Source organism: Pituophis catenifer, unplaced genomic scaffold, assembly GCF_029215685.1.
Source record: "Pituophis catenifer annectens isolate HBS135680 unplaced genomic scaffold, rPitCat1.0.hap2 SCAF_3, whole genome shotgun sequence".
Lineage (NCBI taxonomy): Eukaryota > Metazoa > Chordata > Lepidosauria > Squamata > Colubridae > Pituophis > Pituophis catenifer.
This window is the reverse complement of record NW_027256883.1, coordinates 42289857-42301656: the sequence shown is the minus strand read 5'-3', so window position 1 is coordinate 42301656 and position 11800 is coordinate 42289857. Positions and strand designations below refer to the sequence as shown.

At 36.1% G+C, this 11800-nt stretch overlaps 1 protein-coding gene across 1 annotated transcript; it reads left to right on the top strand.

Annotated features, from left to right (window-relative positions):
* Positions 1 to 572: 572 nt before the first annotated feature.
* On the top strand, positions 573 to 7971 carry RGS20 (regulator of G protein signaling 20). The gene is made up of 4 exons (XM_070942300.1): positions 573 to 721; positions 5082 to 5165; positions 6512 to 6746; positions 7783 to 7971. The coding sequence occupies exons 1-4, from the start codon at positions 576 to 578 to the stop codon at positions 7969 to 7971; spliced, it is 654 nt and encodes a 217-aa protein (XP_070798401.1). The 5' UTR covers positions 573 to 575.
* The last annotated feature ends 3829 nt before the right edge of the window (positions 7972 to 11800 follow it).

Genomic DNA, 11800 nt, shown 5'->3' with positions numbered 1-11800 from the left:
CCTTTTTCAATATATTTCAAGGATGTGAAAAGGCACAGGGGAGGGGAGGGGCAAAAAAAGCATTCTAAAACAGAAAAACCAATAACGTGGATCCTTAAAGCATTCAATAGGTTTTGTATTTTTGAAATGAAGTATAGTATTTTGAACCTGTCTTTCTTAAATAGGAATGCAAGATCGGTTTTGGTATAATTTAGGAACAAAAGTAAGCTGGAATAAAGCAGTATGTAACAATATACCATCTGCTTTATTATAGCTTTCATTTGTTATGCAAGCCAAAGAACTTTTGGAAATGATGATTAGATTAATCTTCTTGTCAATCCTGAAAATATGCTTTTCAGATTCAACAAGCCCTGTTTCTGTCTCATTCACAAGATTTTTGCTGAATAACAAAGCAGCTGTCAGGGACACGAGGAAGCCTATAGTGTTCCATTTCTTAAGACATAGTTCTGTTTGCATTTTAAACAGCAATTAGAAAAACCATTGGTTGCCCTTGCAGTATGGCAGCTATCAGCAACCCAGCATACAGCTTTTTCTTGCATGTTTAACCTATTTCCTAATATTCTATTTTGCAGCTCATGGGATCAGAGCAGGTGGAAATGCGCAAAAGGCAGACCTCTGCATCACAGGGAATACCAAGCTCTCTACTTGCCCAGGCTGGGGTAGAGACTCAAGGCTCCAATCCCTGCTGCTTCTGCTGGTGCTGTTGTTGCAGTTGCTCCTGGTATGTCTTTAAAATATACTCAATTCAGCCAGAGGGAAGATGACAGCTAGTTTCCATAGGAACATAGACATAGGTCCCTTGAGTAATCAGATAAGCAGGAAAGGAAGATACCTAGAGTAAGCTAGGCAACAGCTGTGTGGAGATGAAAACAAAATCATGCTGTTTGCGGAGTTGCACAAAGATGCAAGATTGATGCTATTCATACATTACGTGTTTCCCATTTAATTTTCCAAACAGGATAATTTCATTGACAAATACAGTCTAGATCTATAAAGTTGGAAGTTATTTAAATAGCCAAATGGACTAATAATCTAATTCAGGGTTAAATCAGATTATTCATAAAATGTGAATTGCATTGCTTAGTGTTCCGCTTTGTTTTTACTTTATTTTCTTTAAGCATGATAGGCTACTGAACTCAGGAAGTAAGAGATTAGAAAGCCTAGCCTTTCATCCCTCCAATTATTGGGATAAATATAAATGTATATGCAATGTGTATAGGGTTAGGTTAGTTGGCAGTCATCAGAATTAGTCTGCAATATTGCATTCTAACCACTGCGCCACCATGCATTTCATAGATGGCCTTATGTAGCTGTTATATCATGAATGATAGTTTTTCAGTACCGAAGCAATTCAGAAGATCTTGAAACATTTGATCCATAGTAGATAAAAGACAAGCTAAGAAAAATGTAATTTTAATCAGCACTCTTGAAAGAAAGAAAATTAGATTATTGTCTCTGCAAAACTGCTGGTAGATAACGGAAATAGCTTCAATTTGAAATTAGTATTTTGAAAATATTTACTAAATCCAGCTGTGAGGCATAAAAAAGGTAGTACTGTAAAACTATTTATGCACAAATAATTTCATAAATGCACTCATAATTCTTCAACAAACCAGAGCCAAAGCAGTCTCTTTTCAGCAGAACAAATTTAAGATTCGGATACGTTTGCAGCTTGCTCTGGTGGCAGCTGGCCTTATCTGGGCTTGAAAGCCAAGCAGTTTTCACTTGGGTAAAAAATGTCAAGGAAATACAGTGCTGCAGCTAGACAGGGAAGTTGAGAAAATACCCCCAAAATGACCGTGGCAAACTACTTCCTTATTGTTATGAAATAAATCAAACAGGTCATGTTGCTGAATTCATCCTGCTGGCACTCAGCAGAATTAGCCTGCAATACTGCATTCTAACCACTGCACCACTACATTTCTTTCATCTAAAGCAGGGGTGAAATCTAATTTTTTTTGCTACCGGTTCTGTGGGCATGGCTTAATTAGTGGGCGGGGCTTGGTGGTAAGGTGACTGGGAGGGTGTGGCTTGTTGGTCAGGTGGGCGTGGCCAAGTCAATGTCACTTCTTTGCCCTTTTTTAACCTACAAAACACAGCACAACCCAACTGGCTCACCCACAATATAAAAGCAGCTGTGCTAGACCCAAAATGGCCCCTGCAACAAGCAGGAACCTCACAGCCACAAAAAGCCCAAAAAACCAACTTTCACACTTTACACACACAAAATTCCACATACAGATTTGTGAGATTTTGTGTGTTTGTGTAGTTAGAGTGAAACACTACAGAAACACCCTAAATCTCAGAAAGTTGCACAAATATTATTTTATTTTATTTTATTTTTATATAAAAGCAGCTAAATTTAAAACTTCTTAAACTTTAAATGGCTAGGTCTAAAAAAAGAACAACTAAAAAAACCCCCAATTAACTATTTTTTTAAAGCTTCAAAGGGGAAAAAAACTTACTCAATAGAACAGGGGTCTCCAACCTTGGCAACTTTAAGACTTGTAGACTTCAACTCCCAGAATTCCTCAGCCAGCTTTGCACTGCTGTCTGAAGAATTCTGGGAGTTGAAGTCCACAACTCCCTGCCTGCTTGATTGCAGGCAGGGAGATTCAGTTGCTTGCTGATGCAATGGATTGCAGGGATTACAGCAAGGCGTTGCGACCAGCAGCTAAAGTAAGCAAGCTGAGGGGGGGAGGGGGAGGGATTTTTGCTACCAATTAGCAGGCAACTCAGCTGGGGTCGTCAGAGCTTGGATCGTCAGAGCCATTTAAAAGGAAAAAAGTTTTTTTCTTTTACATGGCTCTGGCGATCCAAGCTGAGTTGCCTGATTAGCAGGCAACTCAGCTGGGATCATCAAAGCTTGGCTCGTCAGAGCCATTTAAAAGGGAAAAAAGGCTCTGATGATCGCGCGGCTCAGCTGGGCATGGGGGCGGGGGCAGGGATTTTTGCTACCAGTTCTCCGAACTGCCTGGCACCATCACTACCTACTCGCCAGAGCCGGTCCGAACCGGGAGCATTTCACCCCTGCTTTTACCTATTCGCCTTATGCTGTTCTTGGAGAAAAAATGTAAGAGGAAATGCTGTCTATGATGTTTATGTTCTCATTTACCATTCCACAACACATTCACCAGGTAGGTAGAGAACATATGTAGATCCCCGCAAAAGAGCTTAACTCCCACCTCAGATCTTGGGGGAAAGTCTTCCATTAAATTATTTACTATTTATTAAATTTATATGCTGCCCATCTCACTGTTGAAGTGACCCAAAATGTATTCTACAATTAATCTAGCCTGCTTTCTAGACATTTCTAGTTATTTTCTTGATGACTGAGACAACTTATCTCATTATTACTTCTCCAGATTATCTGTGCCATCTCATAAAACTGTTTTGCTTCTTCTTTTTTTTTTAATTTGGCCAACCACTCCAATAATTGCTCCAAAGTCTATTATCTGCCCTGCTCTTGGTGCTTTCTTATTTTCTTTTTTTTTTCTTCTTCTTCTTCTTCTCCATAACAGCCCTTCCTTGACTGGTGGACTAACTTTTCAATTTAGGTATTTATTTATTTATTTGATTTTTGTGGTCTTTTAAATTCTTGAGGAAATGTTTCTACATTTTTTATTCCATTAACCTGTATCTGTGGATGGATTCAAGAGTATCTCAGATGATATCCATCAGGTTATATTATAGGAAAACAACCTTTATACAACCATTAAGAGTATAATTATCCATTAGAGTTTCAGTTACAGCAGGACTGAAGTTTGAATTTCGTAATTAAATTATTTTTTTAAAGAAAAAGAGAAATGAATCTCTCACTGAGTGGATCAACAGTGAAAGACATGTCAAGCATAATATGCTGTTTTCTTGACTTAAATCCATTACAACTTTGAAAAACTAAAATATATTAAGATCATTAAAGGTAAAGGTCTCCCTGTCCAGTCATGGGCACAGTGCTCATCTCCGAGCCAGCGTTCTCTGAAGATTTTCTGGGCTTATGTGGCCAGCATGGTTATATACCATAGATGCATGGAACACTGTTACCTTCCCACCGAAGTGGTACTTATTAATCTACTCACATTTGCATGCTTTCGAACTGTTGGGTGGGCAGGAGCTGAGGCAGGAACAGCAGCTCACTATGTTGCGTGGTGCTTAGATCTTGAACCCAGGCTGTCAGCTTTCCAGCTGACAAGCTCAGCGTCTTTAACTGCTGAGCCATTGCACCCCTTATTAAGATTTACTCCCATCATAATCAGATTTTCCCCCATTTTTTAAAAGTAAAATAGTCCAGTTAGAGATTTTTGACATTACAATTCCTTTTATCCTGAATTTTGAGAACAAGGAGTCAGACTGCAAAAAAAAAAAAAATGTATTGTAGAGAAAAGTTAAGACTATAAAGATACTGTGTATTTACAGTACATGACCTGGTATTGCAAAATATGAAGAAATAGGCAGCCAAGACTGTAATTGGGTAACACTTACCACAGAGTATATGAAATTTATCCAATTCTAAATCAAACGTAATATTTCTTTCAAGGCATGGTAGAGCAGTTCCCTCCAATGCAAAAGTTTCTCTGTAGATTTACCTCAGTTCAAACTAGGAAATATATCAAGCAGTCTGATAAAATTATTAAAAAGGGACCTTCTTGACATACGAACAAATAACAATAGGGGAATGCACATAAATAACCTTGAGTGGTTGGACATCTGAACATTAAAGTGCTAATTTGTTTTCAGATAAATCTCTCGGTGTAACATTTTACTATTCTTGCAGTCTTTCATACTAGATTTTCTAGAAGAAATCACATTTGCTAAAAATATTTTCTCTTCTGTCCCATATTTTTAAACTAAAGCACAGACAGCCAATATATTAAATGAACCAATATTTTTCTAAGAGATTAAAAATGAGATGCCTTATCATTCAACACATCAAGTTTAGAAGAAATTGCATGGTATCTTAATGGAAATCTTATATTGGGGGAATTAGATTGTAACCTATTTTTAGGTATCAAGCCTAGTGGTAAATTTAAAATCTCAGCAAATTGTTTATTTCAGTTTCACCAAACTCTGTTTTATTACAGTCTTGCTGTTAGGAATCAAGATGAAAGTACAAGGGCAGCAGCACATGAAATTGCATCAGAAATGATTCCATACTGTGAACAAGGGTAAGGATTAACTGGTAAAGTCATTGTACTGCATTTAAAGCACTGGTATTTCTTAGATAGCAAGGTCATGTATACTGGGAATGATGGAAGTTGTAGTTCTACATATTCAGACGATATCACATTGGATAAAGTTATTACCATTCTCATACCAATTTAGCATATTTTGGTTATCATGAGATCACTGTCATGCAACACATTCACCTGTAAACTGAATCTAGTTAAAATGTACAATGAAAATATATGAAAAATTAATGCAACAATTTGTTTTTCCATTTTAACACTTTATGAAAACATGAAAAACAAAATCAGACAGTGTTGCTTTTGTTCCTTAATACTGCAGCTACAGGATAGCATATAAGAAAAACCATGAAAGTACTGGTTATACTGAGTAAACATATTGTAGATAATTGTACTGGTCAGTTCAATAATAAACATACTACAATAAGATAACAGATAGACAAAATACTGATAGAGTATTTTATTGATAGGGTATTAATAACATAATAAGCAGGGTTGGGATTCAGCCAGTTCGGACCAGTTTGGGTGAACCGGATGTTAATTTTAATCTGGTTCGCCGAACAGGTTGTTCAAAGGACTGGTTGATCCAGCCCACCCCTCCCCTCCCCGGAGTCTCCACGCGGTCTGTTTTAGATGCGAGGTAAGTGCAGGGACCGCACAGAGGCTCTGGGAGGTGAAAAATGGGCCAACAGGAAGTCTGGAAACGGCTGTTTCCAGCCTCCAGAGGACTTCTGGAGCCCTGGGGAGACCGTTTTTGCCCTCCTGGAGGCTCGAGAAAAACCTCTGGAGCCTCAGACGGCGAAAAACGGGCCTACCAGAAGTACTAGAAGTCCAGAAATGGGCCCGTTTCCAATCTCCAGAGCCAGGGGAGGCCATTTTCGCCCTACTGGAGGCTCGAAGAAAGCCTCTGGAGCCCCGGAGGGTGAAAAACGAGCCTACTGGAAATACCAGAAGTCCAGAAACGGCCCATTTCCAGCCTCCAGAGGGCCTCCAGTGTCCGGGGAAGGCCCTTTTCGCCCTCCTGGAGGCTCGAGGAAAACCTCCGGAGCCTCGGGAGGGTGAAAATGCCCCCCCCCGATCATGGTGCAGGAGGCTGAGTAGGCCACGCCTCCATGGCCACACCCATCCAGCAACTGGACAGCGAACTGGTTGTTAAATTTTTCAATCCCACCACTGATAAGGTACCATTCACCACCTTTATTCATTTTTTAACTAAATTACTTCGAATTTCAGTTTTATCAATGCATAAAACCTCCTAAATTCCACCTTTTCTTCCCATACCATTGTAACAGTATTTATTATTTTTCATTCATTTATTTCATTTATAGCTCAACACCATCTTTGGAAGAAGCAAGTGCTTGGAGGCATTCCTTTGACAAACTGATGGCAACACCTTCAGGTCGAAATGCTTTCAGAGAATTCCTTCGGTCAGAATACAGTGAAGAAAACATGCTTTTCTGGCTGGCCTGTGAGGATTTAAAACAGGAATCTAACAAGAATGTAATAGATGAAAAAGTCAGGCGAATATATGAAGATTATGTTTCTATTCTTTCTCCAAGAGAGGTTTGTTACATTTTGCAATACCCTTGATTTTAAATGAGTCAGCCAAAGAAATACAATGAACTGTTCCAAGCTGTTCTTGTTTAGATGGAGTATTTTAAAGATTAAGACTGTTACAAGATTTTAAAGATTTTTAAAGTTTGATAGTTTTAAAGTGATTTATTTTATAACATTTAAACATTTATTCTTGTGAGGTGATTTGAAGGGGTGGTCTTCTTGGGTTAAAACTTAGAATATATTTTTTCTAATAGAAATTATCTGTAAGCATACCACTGAGGATGATAAGGATAAGTGCATAAGTAGGGGACAGTTATAAAATTTTAACTTATCTTTCTAGAAGACTAACATGGCTCAATCTCATAGGATGTTTCAAAAGATTTAATTTTTTCATTCTTTCCCAATTGCTAATGAAGTCCAGCTATATAGTACATTGATATATACACAGATTTATTAAAATCTAACCTTGTTGCAATTATACAATGCCTTAGAATACTTTTCGAGTATTGATAAGATATTTGTTGTGTGATATTCCAGTAATCAATTACCACTTTGTAAATTCATACAATAGATTTTTAACATACAATTCTTGTCCTTGAATACAAAGTTTTTAAAACAAGTGTGTGTACTTCATGAAGACAAGGGACTGCACTTGTGAAAGCTCTTTGAATGTAATATTTGATTTGTGATGGAAAATTGTTTTAATCCCTGATGGAGATTTAGATGTCTTAGTATGATGGATTCCAACATATCCATATCTGTATTAAATCCATTCTAGATATCCTTCAAATACTAACCATTTGAAGAAAATTTTTGTTTGTCTTTCTTCAAGGAAAAACAAAAGCTGTGGATTTTAAAATAAAGACTAGATGAAAGTAGAACATTGTCAAATGTTTCAGTGTAATAGAATGTCCTCCAGTTATAAAAAAAATGTCTACACAATTTTCAGACCCATTGCGAAACTATAAAATTGTTTCCATTGTTAGCAACAGAATTGAGGAAAGATATTATTGAACACTTTAATAAATTCATTTATTAACAGGTCAGTCTGGACTCCAGAGCAAGAGGAATTATTAACCGGAACATAATGGAACCATCGATACATACTTTTGATGAAGCACAATTCCAAGTTTATATGTTGATGCTCAGAGATTCCTATCCTCGATTTGTGAACTCTGCTATTTACAAAGAATTAGTTATGTCACATTTTCAAGCAACTGCTGAATCGTAGAATTTAAATTTATTTTGCATCTAACTACCTTTTTACACAAATAAAAGTTTGGCCCACCATCCATTAATATGGGATTTAGAATCAACAAGCTGATTACATAACAGTAATTCAGTAAGAAGTGTATCTTAATACAATGGTAACAGTGTTCCAAAGTTTACAAATTCTAAAATTCCACATTATTTCCTGAATTTTAAGTAGTTCTGCCTAAATTATATGTGCTGATGGAAGATATATAGAAAAAAATGTTAACAGCAGGAACATGCACTGTAGTAAAATTCTGAAATGCATACACAGCTTTTAAATCACAATTCTATGATCTACCTGGAGTGCTTCACTATCCAGGTGTCCTATCAGTGAGAGACTGGAAGTGTGGGATCAGCAATCTTTCCAGTGTTTTTCTTATTTTACAAATGAATTATGCTTGATCCGATTTTTCCCCTGCATCAGGGATATGGCAAAAGGGAACTACCTGATCAAATAGATGTCAGTTCTTTCCATTCTGCTCATTGTATAATCCATACTATGCCTCTGATAAGATCTTTTGAATATTAAAGCAATTCATATCAGAGCTGTTGCAAAGCTGTAAGGAAATATCTGATATTGAACTTTATCCTTCAGAACCTTACCACTGATCTTGGACAAACACAATCCAAGAAATCTTGTAGCTGTTGAGGTTGTCTATAGAGATCTCTGATTTTAGCCAAACCTACCTAAAACATACATATAATAAAACATTTTAAGTTTAATTTGTATAACAATAATGTTTGTTTACCGAAAGCGTACCAAAATTGCAATGTTTGACCAAGCCTGAGGATTTCTATGAATTCTGAAACTTTTTCTCAGTAAGTACTTGAAGTGATAACTTTGCACTGTACAAAGCAAATACTTGCTTTGATATTGAAATGTTCACATGATAATCCAAAAGGTGTTTTTTTCAAAAGGCAACTGGACTTTGTTTTTTCCTTGAAGACAGTTCTTTTCATCCAAGAAGCTTCAGAACTGAAGACGCTTCTTGGATGAGAAGCAAAATGTCTTCAATGAAAAATGAAGTCCAGTTGCCTTTTGAAAAAAAACACCTTTGGGAAAACCATAACCTGGATGACTGAGAATCTCCATTCACATGATAATTTCTTCATGCTTATAACAACTGGCAATTGAGTTCTTGAAATAATTCTAAAACTGATTTCCCTCATTTTTGTCTCTACCAACAAAAAGATCAGCTCAGGTATTATTTTTAGAATTCAGAATAATCCATTCGTCTTTAAGGAAAAACTAATTTTACTTACAAACTTAATGACAGGAGTAGCATTTCTTCATGAGTAACATGAGAGCATTTCAAAGTTGACAACAAAACCAAACAAAGCAAACTGCACAAACGAAAGGCACTGAAAAGAGATGTCACCCATAAAATGTTATCTTATTACTGAATCCATAGAATTAATTTTTGTTAATATTTCTAGAAAAAAAAAACACATGAAAATTTGTTAATCACTGCTCTAAATTAAAAATCCAATATGTATCTCAGCTACTTTCATTATGTAAATGGCAATCATAGTTTTAAATATTCATAAACTGGGAAGCCAGTTTAATCTAAGAATATCAATTTGTTAACTATAGAATTTGTTACAAACTTTCTTTCCAAATGATTTTGGGGGAACTCTAAATAATTATTCCACTGCTTAAACTGGGAAACAGCCTGGGCTTTTAAAGAATGTATACATTATGAAAGCTAATAGCTCTGAACATCTTTAATAAAGAATAGCTTTACATTTATTTCTTTCATAATTACTTCCTGCTATTAAGAGTTCACAGAATTGGTATTAATCTTGCTTTAAATTTTTACCCAAATACCAGAATGGAACCGTGTGATTTATGCAGAAATGTATATTACTTTCACCAGAATACATCTTCAGCTTTAAGTATTGACTCATTAAATTACCTCATGTGCTGTTGACCATGGAATTAGAATCGGAAGGGACCTTACAGGCCAACCAGTACAACTCCCTATTCAGTACAGGCTTACCATTCATTTAGTGACTGCTAAAAGTTACAATGGTACTGAAAAAAGTGACATGACTGTTTTTCACTCAGTAATTGCAGCATCCCCGTGGTCATGTTATCAAAATTCAGACACTTGGCAACTGACTCATACTTATGATGGTTGCAGTATCCTGGGTCATGTGACTACTTTTGCAACCTTTTGACAAGCAAAGTCAATGCAGAAGCCAGATTCACTTAACCAATTTAGCTTAACTGCAGTGATTCACTTAATAACCGTGGCAAGAAAGATTGTAAATTGGGGCAAAACTCATTATTTATTTATTTAATTATTTATTAGTCATATTTCTATGCCACCCACTGTCCGACGACTCTGGGCGGCTTACACCAAAGACAGTATACTAAATAGCATATTGCCCTCAACAATCTGGGTCCCCATTTTACCCACCTCGGAAGGATGGAAGGCTGAGTCAACCTTGAGCCGGTGAGATTTGATCCGCTGATCTGCTGAACTAGCAGTCAGCTGAAGTAGCTGCAGTACTGCACTCTAACCACTGCGCCACCTTGGCTCTGTGGTTAACAACTTAACAACTATCTTGCTTAGCAGCAGAAATTTTGGGCTCAACTGTGATTGTAAGTCAAGGATTACCTGTACTTTATGCAGCAGCCTGTTACCAATTGACATTTCAGTCAGGAGGTTTCTCATGATATCCAGCTGAACCTCATGCCTTGTGCATACTTCATCCTTAATCACCGTATGCACTATACATGTATCTATGCATACACAAAGTAGGAACTACTTGTTTTAGCTATGAAAAAAAGTGGAGCTAAATTCTGCGGCAACAAAAGCATTGTGTAAATTTCACAGAGTAAAGCAATATTCACTATTATATTTTGATTAAATCTACAAAAGAAGTTTTTAAAAATGTTTAAAAAACTATCACCTGTAAGTCAAATATATGTAATGATGGAAAAATATGTGCAGAAGGTTCATAGAATTGCCCCCATCCCATTTACATTAATATAAAAATACATGCAAATCTTTCTCAATAACTGGTGCTTATTGGGTATGGAATATCCTCTAGCAAATAGCAATAAATTAAAGATTAATGCCTTTCCTTTTCAGAAATAGATTTAATTATTGATTCTCTGTAGATGTTTTTTATGCTCACATGATAAAAAAAAAAATCTGATTGTATTAAAAACAAATCCATTAAAATAGAATAGAGTTGACATGTTACTTTTTTTCTTTTCCAGCCTATAATCAGTATTTCCCTTTGGGGACTGCAAAACAAAAACATTGTTAGGCTTCTCACCACTGGGACAAAATACTCATATATACTAATTTACTTTTCTGTTCAGTGCAGCAAGCTGAAGATGTGTTTTATTTTTCCATGTTAACCCTTTTTTAAAAAAAGAAAAGAAAACTTATTAAAAGAACACCACACAGTGCTAAGGGAGAAGATACAGAACAAAGCTGATATTTCAAGTGTGACCATAAGTTCCATTACCTTAGTTTGTAAATAAAACCAGCTGTAACTGTATGATTCAAGAAAACATGTTCCACAGTATTGCACTAAGTTGCATAGAAGAAAGTATCTCTACATACATTGTAATTAAGAGAGATAACATTTCATAAATATTAAAGGCATGAGAGGAAATCCCTCTATTTAAATGCTCAGAAAAATGTGTAATTTGTTGATATATAAAATAATATAAAATTATAATATTGAGATATTATATATACTCAAGTATGACTCAGTACAGTGGATCTTGTTCACAGATAATCACACAGAAAACTGCAATTAATTGAAAGAATATATTGACTGTA

Excerpts from the sequence above, each read along its gene's own strand:
- RGS20 (XM_070942300.1), top strand. The coding sequence starts at position 576 with ATGGGATCAGAGCAGGTGGAAATGCGCAAAAGGCAGACCTCTGCATCA. Across the intron at positions 5,166-6,511 it reads ATTCCATACTGTGAACAAGG|CTCAACACCATCTTTGGAAG; the intron begins GTAAGGATTAAC and ends TTTCATTTATAG. Across the intron at positions 6,747-7,782 it reads CTATTCTTTCTCCAAGAGAG|GTCAGTCTGGACTCCAGAGC; the intron begins GTTTGTTACATT and ends ATTTATTAACAG.